General features: G+C 41.7%; 1 protein-coding gene across 2 annotated transcripts in view; it reads right to left on the bottom strand.

Moving 5' to 3' along the window:
• Window positions 1-14,713, bottom strand: part of MTA1 (metastasis associated 1) — a 115,361-nt gene that overhangs the window by 88,939 nt on the left and 11,709 nt on the right. For both annotated transcript variants that reach the window (XM_056862901.1, XM_056862902.1), the window contains exon 3: window positions 13,704-13,797. In XM_056862901.1, the coding sequence (XP_056718879.1) occupies window positions 13,704-13,797 (94 nt within the window). The remainder of the gene's footprint in view (window positions 1-13,703; window positions 13,798-14,713) is intronic.

Raw genomic sequence — 14,713 nt, 5'->3', positions numbered from 1 at the left:
GAAATCAATCAGCACACTCGCACTGCATTTTAATTCCTTAATCAATATCCTCAATTGTCTGCACTCAACAACACCACACTGGTAATTCAAAAACACTCTATATCAAATCAGAATCTGTACTTACTACGATAGTGGTATAAGAGAAGTAGAATATATTTCTGTAACTTGGACATAGTTGGTGTGATAAAAATCCAATCCATTTTGTTACAAATTTGAGCTACTGCTGTCTTTTCTTCCACTTCCCTACATGCAGTTCCTTCCAATTATCCTGTCACCTTTTCTACTTTTTTTCCCTGGCAATTATTGTAAGTGGAATACAATTTGTAACTTCTCCTACAATTCTTGAAATGAGGACATACCTGATTGTAATGAACAGTGTCAGAGCTTGAGTGTCCAAGGAGCCCCATAGTAAAATGGGACAGAGAGGGGAGCAAACACTGTGGAACGGGGCCTTCATCCCCTGAAGGACCTGCCTCTCATCTCATGCATCACATGCAGATGTCTCTGCTTTGGGGTTCCAATCTTCTTTGTGACACCACTTGCCAGGTTCAGCATTTGATCACAGTCTCAAAAGCACTTTAAATAGGTGGCCAACACAGAGACAGATTCTGTTGATGGTAGTTTTCATGTTTCTTCAATGCAACATTAAGAAAGTAACTGAAAAGCTTAGTAACTAACAAACTCTTCACATATTTACTACTACTCTACCAAAACAGTGAAATAACAACAGTGCTCCTCTTTCCTAGTCTTCTAGTTTATTTCTTACTGATACTATTTCCTCTTTCTCTGTTTCCATTTATTATTCTCCAATAGTCAATCTGCTCCCCCTGCTTCTCGCTTTGCCCTCTTAGAATTATTTCTGTCACTCACTTTTTGGGCACTTTCACACAGCCCAAATAATGCACTTTCAATCCACTTTCACTGCACCTTAATGATCATTTGCAAGTGGATTTTGCCAGTTCACACAATACAATCCACCGTCAAAGTGCATTGAAAGTGGATTGAAAGTGCGTTATTTGTGCTGTGTGAAGAAGACTTCGTTCCAATACAACAGAGCTAGGATATTACACTAGCTACCTTAAATGAGTTCAAGTTTTGTCACCTGTTAGCATTTTACCATCCTCTCCAAACACCAAGACTACTGTTTCCTTCTTCTTCCTTTAAGCACACCTGAAGAAACCATATTTATTTATTTGTTTGTTTTTGCATCTCTTGCCCGCCTCAGCTTATTCTGGGCTGTGGCTTTCTGGCATGGTCAATACAAGGCCAGGCTACTTGTCCAAGGATGTCCCTAGTTACCTGTCCCATATCTTATACATGTCCTTTTTAGATATTTATACTTTGCTTTTCTCTGCAATGGGGACAGAAAGCGACTTACAACATTGTTCTTCTCTCCTCCATTTTATCTTCACACCAACCCTGCAAAATAGGTTAGGCTGAGAGTGCGTAACTGGCCCGAGGTCACCCAGGCAGCTTCCATGGTAGAGTGAGGATTTGAACCTGGGTCTCCCAGAGCCTAGTCTGACACTCTGACCAACAGACCACAGTGGTCTTCATGTTTTTTCAGTTTGCTGCTTTCACTTTCCGCTCATTTTTGCTACTGGCATTGTTCCTTGCTATAACTATAATAACTGTGCATCATCATAGAGATGGTGCTAGTCTGGAAAACTGGAACAAAGGAAGGGTTGCATTGGCAAGTCTTGATGGGGTAAACAATTCTCTGTCAGACTTGGTTAAGAGTTGGGGATGTTTTTTTGTTTTTTATTATTCACACAACATATATAATTCCTTAATACGTGACAGAAGAGAAAAAGAATGGCATTTATTACAATCCATAAGAATCAAAATGGCTTGTTTTGACTCATTGTTTTTCCAATCAGGTATTAACAAAGATTGCCCAATGTTCACAAAACATATCTGTACAGTGCAAATTATTTCTTTGCTGGTAGTATGTTAATTTAGCTAATAAGGCTACATTCCAAAAATGATTAAATTAGTCTTTTATGGAGGGGGGTTCTTTTTTTCATCCATTATGCTGCAATAATGATATCAGCAGCTATAACCAAAGGCACCTCAGCCAACAACAGCCCCTCCCAAGATCAATTCAAGGTTCTGGTTGTTACCTTTAACACCTTTCATGGCTTGGGACTTACATACCCAGAGGACCGCCTTTACCCAGTACCAGCCTGTGCTACAGCTGTGCTCTTCCGACTAACATCTATTGGTTATTCCCCCCGTAGGATAGTTAGGACCTCTTTGATGGCTGCTCATAGTATATTGTCTTCCGGAAGTTGTTAGGAAGGTGTCTACAGGTGATATGAGGCAAAATTATTTAGGAGGGCTTTTGACACTGCCACCTAATTTGTAATTATATTAAATATGTTTTATGCCATTGAAGGTTTTGGTATTGGTAATTATATTAAATATATTTGTTAGATGTCCCAAATTTTTAATTATAGATTGTTTTTATCATCCTTGTAACCCACTTGAGTCTAGAGAAGATAGGAAAGCATTATCCACATCCTCTCTGTGATTTGTGTATGGACTCCAACCTCAATATCATTTTTATTACCATCTCCATCTATTTTGACCCAAATGATCTCCAAAGAGTTATGCTGTCTAAAAGCTCTGTGCAACTTTTGTTCATTTACATACTATCTTTTCCTTTCCTTTCCCTTCTCCCTTAGAAGCTCGATTCATAAATCTTCAGCAGCATCATTCTAAATCTATTGTTTAAGGGATATAAGGACTGAGATAAATTTTGACACTGCCAATGTGACCTTAGGATCACTGTCATTTAAGACATAGGGTATTAACTCAGACACAGAGATACTAGTCCATTCGGTTAAAAGAGGAATAATATAACTTGATCTTAGATTCTTGTAAAAACGACATTCCAAGAGCATACAGTGAGGGGAAAAGTATTTGATCCCCTGCTGAATTTGCCCGTTTGCCCTCTGACGAAGAAATTACCAGTCCATAATTTTAATGATAGGTCTATTGTAGCTGTGAGAGACAGAATAACAACAGGAAAACCCCCAGAAACCCAGAAGACAAAAGTCAGAGATTGATGTGCATTATAATGAGTGAAATAAGTATTTGATCCCCTATCAACCATCCAGATTAGGGTTAGGGTTCTGCTGTCAACAGAAGCAATCAATCCATCAGATTCCTAACTAGCCACCATGACCAAGACCAAAGAGCTGTCCAAGGATGTCAGGGCAAGACTGTAGACCTGCACAAGGCTGAACTGGGCTACAAGACTATTGCCAAGCAGCTTGGTGAGACGGTGACAACCCTAACCCTGTCAACCTCCATTGGTCTGGGGCTCCATGCAAGATCTCATCTCGTGGAGTTGCAATAATCATGAGAACGGTGATGAAGCAGCCTAGAACTACACGGGGGGAACTTGTCAATGATCTCAGGGCAGCTGGGACCATAGTCACCATGAAAACAGTTGGTAACACACTACGCCGTGAAGGACTGAGATCTTGCAGAGCCCGCAAGGTGCCCTTGCTCAAGACAGCACATGTACAGGCCTGTCTGCAGTTTGCCAATGCACATCTGAATGACCCAGAGGAGAACTGGGTGAAAGTGTTGTGGTCAGATGAGACCAAAATCGAGCTCTTTGGCATCAACTCAACTCGCCGTGTTTGGAGGAGGAGGAATGCTGCCTACGACCCCAAGAACACCATCCCCACCGTCAAACATGGAGGGGGACATATTATGCTTTGGGGGTGTTTTTCTACTAAGGGGACAGGACCTTCACCGCATTGAAGGGACGATGGACGGGACCATGTATCGTCAAATCTTGGGTTAGCACCTCCTTCCCTCAGCCAGGGCATTGAAAATGGGTCGAGGATGGGTATTCCAGCATGACAATGACCCAAAACACACGGCCAAGGCAACAAAGGAGTGGCTCAAGAAGAAGGACATTAAGGTCCTGGAGTGGCCTAGCCAGTCTCCAGACCTTAATCCCATCGAAAATCTGTGGAGGGAGCTAAAGGTTCGAGTAGCTACACATCAGCCTCGAAATCTTACTGACTTGGAGAGGATCTGCAAAGAGGAGTGGGACAAAATACCTCCTGAGATGTGTGCAAACCTGGTGGCCACCTACAAAAAACGTCTGACCTCTGTAATTGCCAACAAGGGTTTTGCCACCAAGTACTAAGTCATCTTTTGCAAAGGGATCAAATACTTATTTCACTCATTATAATGCACATAAATCTCTGACTTTTGTCTTCTGGGTTTCTGGGGGTTTTCCTTTTGTTATTCTGTCTCTCACAGCTACAATAGACCTACCATTAAAATTATGGACTGGTCATTTCTTCGTCAGAGGGCAAATGGGCAAATTCAGCAGGGGATCAAATACTTTTCCCCCTCACTGTATGTGTTAGAGAATCAATAGAACCAGAAGAACATGGGCACGTCCTATCTGAATATGGCAACTTCATGTATCTATCTTGCATAACCATAGAATGGTTAGCATTTAGTCTAGCAAGGAAAAAAGCTGTTTAAAAACGAGAACTTGTCAAGAAATAGGTGTAAAGCAAAAATATCACCAATGCTAATTAAACCTGAATGACCACAAGGCTCAAAATATTACACTCAATAAATTGATAGAAACACTGTAGTGTGATTGAACCATAGTGAAACATACATAAACAATAGACAAGCGTTCAAAAATAACATAAAACAATGACACAATATATACAGAGAAAGTCCATTGCATAGAATAAATCTGTAGTCTTCTTATATATAGTCCAAAGGACTTGATGCAAAAATAATCCTGTGCGCAGTGTGAAAAGCAGTCTTGGAGTATAAGCGCTACTCAGCCATGGAATAATCACAGTTCAAGCGCTATTCAGCCATGGAATAATCACAGAAATGTTCTCCGGATTCATTCATGTTTTCACCACTAGGTGGCTTCATCAGCCAAAGAGCAATTTTCAGCTGTTAAATGCACCATACCAACTGCACCGTCACAAGATCATTTTGAGACGTCTTTGGACTATATATAAGACTACAAATTTATTCTATGCAGTGGACTTTCTCTGTATATATTGTGTCATTGTCTTATGTTATTTTTGCACACTTGTCTATTGTTTATGTATGTTTCACTATGGTTCAATTACACTACAGTGTTTCTATCAATTTATTGAGTTTAATATTTTAAGCCTTGTGCTGGTCATTCAGGTTTAAGAAATAGGTGTAAGCAGGCAAGCAACATGGGGATTTACATACTATTAAACAAATATAGCCAAAAACATAGGGGGTAGTTGCTGGTCTTGACTAAATCATGGAGGATGCTTCTGCAGACCAGAAATAGGTGCTTTGTCTCTTAGTTAACGTGCCAAATAGGGAGCCCAGAGACCCAAAATAGAACAGCTTTGAAGAGGGTTAAGGAACAAAGGAGTAACAGAATACAGCCTCTAGAAGATTAGAAATAGTATAATGAATATCAATAGATAGAATATGTGACTCCACCCAGATGTGAGAAGTTTCTAAGAATGTCCAACTAAACATAGAGGTGAACATACAGTTCACAGATAGGGTTGCCAATCGCCAGGTGGTAGCTGGAGATCTCCCACTATTACAGCTGATCTCCAGGTGACAGAGATCAGTTTACCTGGAGAAAATGGCCACTTCAGAAGGCAGACTCTATGGAATTATACCCATTGAAGTCCCTCCTCTCCCCAAATCCCACCCTCCTCAGGCTCCATCCCCAAAATCTCCAGGTATTTCCCAACTGGGAGTTGACAACCCTCTTCAAAGATGGAGTATGTTTGTTGGGGTCCAAATGTTATGTATGAAAACGTATCAATGAATATGTATAGAAAACTTGTAATTGTGATTTGTTTACATTCTTTGTTATGATAAAACACAGAGAGAATGAACAGCTTTTTAAGAAAATACATTAATACATATTTTTAATTTACTGTACTTATAGTCCATTTTTCTCACTGAGACTCAAAAGCAGATTTCCTGTGTAAACCAATACAATCAATATGAAGAATTCTAAATAGGCAACAAACCAGGACTATAATTACAGAAATATGAATAAGAATAGCACATTAGAAATGATACAGAGTGCAGATATAATGCAAAACAGAATTACATCAGTAGAAAGCAACGCAGTGACAAGCATAATATATGCAGCAAATGATACATCCTAAAACAATTGTATAACCCACAGTTCCCTTTATAAAATGCCTTGCTGAACCATTCTGTTATAGTATAGTGCTATTACTTTTATAGAAAAGCCCTCCTGAACAATTCTGTTTTACATAGTTTGACAGCTATGTGGGCGGATAGGAAGCCAATGCAGTCTCATAGCTCTTAAAGAGAAAAGGCTTTACTTATTAGCTTCCAACCTAAGAGTCCCAACACAGCTAAACAGAATTCTAGAAACATCAATATGTTGATGACACCCACACCTGATGATGCTGTACACATCCTGTACCAGTGCCTTTTTGCTTTGGTTAAATGGCTGAGGATGAACAATTTGAAACTAAAACCCAACAAGGCATAGGTAATATTGGTTGGGTTAGGTCTATATGGTTTGGGATCAACATGCCTGAAGGACCGCCTACTCCCTTATGAACCTACCCAACCACTATGGTCATCTTCCGAGATTAGGCAGATAGCAACTCAGGAGATAGCCTTCTCAGTTGTGGCACCAAAACTCTGCAACACTCTCCCCAGGGAGACGTCTCTGTCTCCTTCAGTTGCCATCTTCGGTCAATGAAGGAAGACTTGCTTCTTTCATTTGGTGTTCCTTCAGTGATCCCTCCTTCCTGCCCAATGTTTTAATTGTTTTTATTTTTTAATGTAGTTTAGCTCTGGTTTTAACAATGCGTTTTTGTTGGTTTTAATGGTTTTAAACATGTCTTTTTATTATGTATATTTCAATTTGTTAGCTGTTTTGTGGCCCTTACGAGGGCAGAAAAGCAGGATATGAATTGTGTTAAATAAAAATAAATGAAGTTTAAAAAATCAATGTTTTTAATTCTTTGGGGCATGTAAATGAAAATCCTGTGGTACGGCAAATTTGAAAAATCCATACTGGAGGATATTAGGTAGGACTGAATCTTGGGGAGGGGTGGGGGTTTGGTGGGGGTGCCAGCGTGGGGAACATGTGAACACATGAAACTGCCTTATACAGAATCAGACCCTTGGTCCATCAAAGTCAGTACTGTCTCCTCAGACCGGCAGCGGCTCTCCAGGGTCTCAGGTCTTTCACATCACCTACTTGCCTAGTGCCTTTAACTGGAGATGCCGGGGATTGAACCTGGGATCTTCTGCATGCCAAGCAGATGCTCTTCCACTGAGCCACGGCCATGGGAGAAGGAGCACTGCCATGCCCCAGCACGGGCATAGCTGCCCATCCGCAGCCCAGCTGGTGAGCACACCGCCCACCTGCCCTCAGCTTGTATTGGCCGCTGCTCTCCCTCTCTTTCTGTGGGGGCAACCGCCACACGCTCCACCCGGTGCGTTTCTCTCCGCTACTGGGGACACCAGCACCTGGCTCCTGCGCATGCACACACGCATAGCACACACACCTCCCCCCATGCCCTGGGCGCTCCTTTCCGCAGCTCCGTGCCTGATATTAGGATGTACTTTGGGGGTGTGTGTGAATAACTGGATGCTTTCTCCTGCAGAACAACTTTTAGGGTCTCTGGCCTCCTGGGGAACTTCAGCACTTGCATTCTGTGGTTATTTATAGGGGGAAAAAACAGCTTCCCATATGCTGTATCTGGGAGTGGTAGAGTGTCTTTAGGTAATTCTCACACATACACACGCACATTTCCTACCTGCAGTGTGATCTGTAAAATAAAATACTTTTGCACTAAGCTCCTGCACTAGTACCTATTTCAGCTACCACTGCATCTGGCAGTATTTGCCATTAAAGCTTTCTTTTCTGCCTCCCTCTGTCTCTCTCCACCTTAGTTCGATGGCCGTCTCATCTCTGCTGCCAATGTAGGTCACCCACTGATACTATTAGTGGAAAGCCCAGAGAGCTTCAGACCCAACTGAGCACTAAAGCTTTTAGACAATTATCTAAAACATTGTTGTAGCCAAGGTGCTTTTGTCACAAAAGCTCTTCTGTTGCTGTAACATCCCTTTCTAACAGAACTCCAGTTACTTCAGATTCTTAAATAATTATGTTTTCTCCTCTCACTTTACTCAAGTTGGTATCTGTCAAGGAGTTTTTTAACCCATAAGGGGAGGGGGAACAGGCCAGACTTTAGCAGACTTTAGTCTGCAGCCCGGTCAGGCCAACTAGAATCAGTTTAGAGCTTAGCAGAGTTCAAGGAGCCAACCACACTTATACTTAAGGGAACTTTATTCCAAACTTGCACTTAGTTTCAAACAAGATACGAAAATTGGAGCATTTAAAATAACAAAGCTTAACAAAGGTTCTAACTTATAAAAATAACTTGCTCCTTCTTTTCGTTGGAATGTTTGTGCAATCATAAGCAACTTAAACTCCACGGCTCCAGTTCGAATTTATCCCACGCTAGCCAACATGTCAAGGAGTTTTTTAACCTATAAGGGGAGGGGGAACAGGCCAGACTTTAGCAAGAGGTTCTTTTAGTCCACCCCTTCCATTCAGTCCCCACAGGAGATGCACCTCCAATCGCGGTTCATCCGTATAGGATTTCCCCGCAGCATGTGAAAAGATTTTTTAAACAAAAGTCCCGAGCCTTGATGGATTCTGATGGGGATTTTGCTTGAGTGAATGGACTAACCATTTTCCTTCCTGTATGTTTGAATGGATTTTAATTTCAGGTTACCCTGTTTTAAGCCATTGACTATCTACCTTATTGTTAAATCCTTTTTGGGTGTATTAAAATTGTTTATATTATGTTTTAAATATTTTGAAGCCGGTAGTCAAAATTTAGATAAAAATGTTGGGGCAACAATTTTCATCTCCCAAGGGGAAAGGTGTCAAGAAATTGTAAAGGTTCTTAGCAATTTTTTGTAACTAAGACCACTCTAACACACCTCCTTCCTGTCCCAATACTTCCCTTCCCTTTCTACATGGACTTATTTGCTTGAGTCTCCACTTCGCCGGGTGATTCCCAATCCTTGTAAGTCTGTATGATTCCAGGGATCCTTTTGAATTATCAGCTTCCTAGAAACGTTTGGAAATCTACCCAGATGACTCCCTACTCAGAACCTTTCATAATATGCTCTCTTTCCCCCTCTAATTTTTTTTTCTTTGTAGCTTCCTGAATGAATACATTGCACAAGTGTGTGGGCATCTGGAATAACTATACTTTGTTGTGGGTATTTTTAGCATTCAGTGATATTTACGTGCTTGATATTATTCTGATCAAGTATATTTTATATTCTTGTCAATAAACCAATTTCTGAATTTCCTGATCCCCGCGGTCTTCCAAACTTACTGACAGCGCATTCTTGAGCTCTAAAGGCAAAAGCCCTCAGGAGGCCAGTAAGACGCGGTGCCAGCATTTGGGGGGCCCGCGCCAGCATCTGGGGCAACTATCGCAAGCGTAAGTGGCCCGAATGCCGGCGGGAAGGCTTGGATGACAGTTGCTGCCATGGCAGCGCCGCCCCGGGGCAGCAACAAGGCCTTCTGTCGGTGTCCCACTGCTGTCAAAGCCTGCACCAGAATCCCAGGAGGCGTTCATGGGGCGTTCCAGCACCGAGCTGGGGGAGGAGCTGCCTTTAGGTGGCTTCCAAAGTCCTTTCGGCCCAGAAACGCCCTTTTTAATTTTCTTGAGATACACCGCCTCCTGTGTAACCCTATGAAGGGTTGCATGGATTTTTAACGCTGAAGGTTTCAGCAGAGCCAAAACCTCCTTTGGAGGCAGCGCAGCCACGCTGCCTCCTATGACCGGCACAGGCATTCCTCTCAGGATTGCAGTGTGAGTAGCATCAACTCTTTATCAAAATGACAGGAGTAAAATCTAAGCCTGCAACTCCTTAGCATAGATGTGAACGGCAGCAGAAGAAAAGTTACTGTCTTATGCTTGGCTTCCCCAGAGTGAACTTGGACCAGGTCCGAAAAAGGCTTCATTCATGCAGACAAACAATGGGCAGCGCAATCCAAAGCGGGGGGGGGGAGTAGTATAACCGCGGCCGCCTCCAGAGTGGTTTGCTGTGCCAAGGCAAGCAAGCCGCACACACAAATTCACAGAAACCCCCCCCCCATGGAACTGCTATATACAGTTCCACAGGGCTACGTCACCATTTTTTCTGGCATAAGTTCATGTACCCAAGCAAACAGTCCTAGTGTCTGCCTCACTAATGTGGTTTACGCCTGGCTCTGAAGAGGCTACAAAGGCTGAATATTTTAGAATACGCTTGTGGAAATAGGGGAGATGAAGACAATGAGATTTATTTCTTTAACTTGTGGTTTTACTTGTCCTACCTCCTCAGCAACACCCCTGCAAATCCGGGGATTTAGAAACCACTGAACATGTTCTCCTGAACTGTAACTATTACACTGTACCCCGTTCTAAGTTTATTGAGCCCCTCATACTGAGAATGGGACCTGTCAGGGAAAGAGAAAAGATAGAAAAGCTCCTACAAGGAGATAATCCCTCAATCACCTCTCAGGTAGCAAAATTTTGTATGGCTGCAATGATAATTCGTTGCCACAGAGAAGTCTCTTAGTCCAAATGGCACATGTAACTCGGATGTTATTTATTTTATTATTTTTATTTTTTAAGTGACTTAAGACTCGGACTGTAAACCTTTGTCGGTAAGACCATTTTAGTCCATGTATCTTGTTTTATCTGGTCAAGGGCCGCAAATAAACTATCTCTCTCTCTCCTCAGCAACACTACCAATATGAGGAGACTGAGGAGAATGGGATTTCTATATATCCCATTATTTTCCACTGACACCATTTACCATTAAAAATAAAACAAAAGGGTTAAGCACAGACAGACACTGAGACCAAGGGATAATAAGAAACAAATCTAAAAGTGTTTATTAAATAATTAAATATCTAAAACAATGATATGAATATTTCACTGGACATTTGTTACGCAGTCACACTTTCTAATTGTTTTCTAGGTGGCATATCTCCCAGCAACATACACTACCTTGAGTTCCAAGACTGAAGAAAGGCAAGATATAATTGAAATAAAAATTATTGATTTTTATAGAGGAGTGGGTGGGTATAAATGTGTGTGAGAGGCAGAGAGAGCTCATACGCACAGAAACAAATTCCATGTGAAGAATCTCGTAGGTTATCCGGGCTGTGTAGCCGTGGTGTTGGTATTTTCTTTCCTGACGTTTCGCCAGCAGCTGTGGCCGGCATCTTCAGAGGAGTAACACTGAAGGACACTGACTGTCCTTCAGTGTTACTCCTCTGAAGATGGCGGCCACAGCTGCTGGCGAAACGTCAGGAAAGAAAATACCAAGACCACGGTCACACAGCCCGGATAACCTACAAGAACCAATGAATTCTGACCGTGAAAGCCTTTGACAATATTCCATGTGAAGAGTTGCAGGAAGAAAAGAGTAAGGGGGGAGGAAGTGATTTTTGTGTGTGGGGGAAACAGAATTTGTTGGCACTGTGGTTGTAGTTTCCTAGCAACACAGCAGGGGGAAGCCTCTGTTTCATAGCGGAGATGGCTGGGCCTTTAACCTGCATGGGAGATCAGGCACTACTCTGAAAGCCCTGTAGTAGATTTCTATTTCAGAGTTCTTCACCACAGATTCACTAATTGATCTTGGACCAGTCCCTTTATGTCTCGGTGCTCCTCATCTATTAGTCTATCATCCACCTTCAGCTCATTGGTCAATGAAACCACATAAAATGGGCCCAATGACCTCTTAAGAGCTATAATACTGCATCTAGGTATCATATTATGTATTTTATGTACACTGTCGTTTGCTTCACTGCTTTTGTCTTCTACTGCCACCTTCTTGTTTAAACTTTTCATTCCCACTTTCTGCATATTTAGACTGGACTGTTTTGGCCCCACAGTTGTCACACTAGGCCACTCCACTGGGCTGTCAGCCTCTACTACTGGGCCTACTCATTCATGCACAGGAATGTTGCTACCTTGGTCTTAAGAAATATTGGAAGGCAGAAGGACCACATACTTGGTGGCCAGCTACCTGGAATCTATCAGTGCTGTCATTGGCTATATGATGATGCTTTTACCCAAAGTCAAAAGGAGTTGAACACCCATTCCTGACAGCATACCAAGGACAATCTATCTTCCCAGATGACCATCTGGCTTTACCTACTCCTTAAGTCATGTAAACGGAACACAGAAAGCTAGAGCCCCAAAGAAACATGCCTCTAAATAACCTTCTCATTTCTCTGATTAACATTCTACGCAGATTTTTATACCCTTTTTCCAGGCAAAACTGGCTTCCAAGGTAGCTTACAAAAAAAACCCAGAAAACCCAATGCAAATTACATAGAAGTTCATTACAAATGTTCTGTGGGGAAGGATTCTCAGCTAAACATAATCCAGTCATGAGAGGTGGAGGGGTGGCTGGCTACTTCCTGCCCTCCCTTTGATGGCCTCATTGATGGCAGATGGAAGCTGGAGGGAGAAAGGGAGGCTCTTAATTAGTTGTGGTACACAGTTCTCAACAGATTAAACATTATGGTCAACACATGGTTGCTGCCGAAATAATACATTTAGCTTTCTCCTAATCTGGAGAACAGGGTTTGATTCCCCACTCCTCCTGAGTGGTGGGCTGTAATCTGGTGAACCAGGTTGGTTTCCCCACTCCTACACATGAAGCCTGTTGGGTGACCTTGGGCTAGTCACAGTTCTCTTAGGGCTCTCTCAGCCCCACCTACCTCACAGGGAGTCATAAGAACATAAGAAAGGTCATGCTAGATCAGACCAAGGTCCATCAAGCCCCATCAGTCTGTTCACACAGTGGCCAACTAGGTGCTTCTAGGAAGCCCACAAACAAGACAACTGCAGCAGCAATATCCTGCCTGTGTTCCAATTAACCTAGTATAATAGGCATGCTCCTCTGATCCTGTTGTGGGGAGGGGAAGGGACTGTGATTGTACATCAGTTTGATTCTTCCTTAAGTGGTAGAGAAAGTCCGCATAAAAGCCAACCCTTCTTCTTACCACACCCCCATTCTTAAGATCTAGCACTACCTTATCCATGTCCCAATGTCCCACATTTCCCTATGCCTGCTCCATATAGCTGACTGTCACTATCAGAGAAACACGGAATGTGGTGACATCAGAAGAGATGTTCTAGCGGAAGTTATGTTGTGGGAAGAAAGAGCAAAACATGAGGGTGCTTTTTCTGTAGCGATTGCCCACACTGCATACTTTCACATATGGCCCCAACTTACACATCTGAGGAGGGGTTTAAAAACAGTTTATATTCTACCAGTATCAGACCTAGGAGGAAAGAGACCCTATTCAGGAAGTGAAGAATTTCCTCTGAGCATGTTAAAATGGGAACCTATTGGAAGCTTTAGGAAGGACAGGCAGTTGTTCAAGCATGGCTAAATTTCTGGAAGACCCTTTTTTAAAGGAAACACACACACACACACACACATGGATAGCTAAACTGTTTTATCAAACATCACAAATTCTTTTGGATATCTGCAATATCATTTGCATTTGCATGTTCTTTAATGCTAAATCATAAGTAATTTAATAATTTAGCAAATTAATATATTAATGTAACCTACAGATCAGGTGATTCATTAGTAATAAATAAGCTTACTTGCATGTTTGTCAGCCAGGACAATCAAAGTGTTCGAGATGTCCCTCCTTCTATAGAAACAGACCACTTTTGCTTCCACATTTCCATTGGCTGTCTGTAACAATGAGCAGAAAATAATTTTAAAGTTCAAATTAAAATAACTATGATTGCAATGAAATCATACCTATTCAAATGTTTTGAAATTAAATACATAAACACTGGAGGTAAAACACTAGATAGCTACACCCAAACATTTCTTGATATAGATTTTCAGACTCAATCAGAGCTTCATGGTATACATATTGAAAGTGTTCTTATACTGTCCCTGTAGGCAAACACCTGACTGGTATGGGACACACACTTTGTAGCTTAAGAAGGAGAAGAAGAAGGAGAAGAAGAAGGAGAAGAGTTCGTTTTTATATGCCAACTTTCTCTACCACTTAAGGGGGACTCAAACCGGCTTACAATCAAACCGGCCTAAAATCAATCTCTAAATAGATAGAAATTTTTAACTTTAACAGTGTGGGGTAAAATTAATATCCTAAAGAGCGGCCTACCTATTTTTATTTCCTTTTTCTCACAATTAACTCAATTTTTTAAAACCATAATTGGGGGGGGGGATGGGAAATGACTATCAAAGACCCAGATTTGCCTGAAAAAGGCTGGGTTAGACTCCTTAATTTAAGGGTCTATTATATGGCTTTTAAAGCTTTTCTTTGTCCTTTATTGGGGTCACGCCACCTTTGTAACCCAAATGCATACTGTCTTGTACTTCAGGCAACTTTTGTAAGGTAGAAAGGCAGCTATTAAAATTTTTAAATAAATAAAAAATAGTTCATGTGGTGAATGGGTTTGGTGAGAAATTCATGCCACTCCTAGGTAAGACTGGCCCCTGATGAGTCCTCTGGAGCCTAATTAACTTATAAAATCCTTATAGACAGCTGCAAGTAGCAGGGGTTTTTTGGCAGATTTTGCTGTCAATGCAAGAATAAATGTCTTCAGGAAGCAGACATATCTGGTTCATACCTTAT

This window comes from Euleptes europaea, chromosome 17 (assembly GCF_029931775.1).
Source record: "Euleptes europaea isolate rEulEur1 chromosome 17, rEulEur1.hap1, whole genome shotgun sequence".
NCBI classification, from domain to species: Eukaryota; Metazoa; Chordata; class Lepidosauria; order Squamata; family Sphaerodactylidae; genus Euleptes; species Euleptes europaea.
This window is presented reverse-complemented; position numbering and strand designations above follow the sequence as displayed.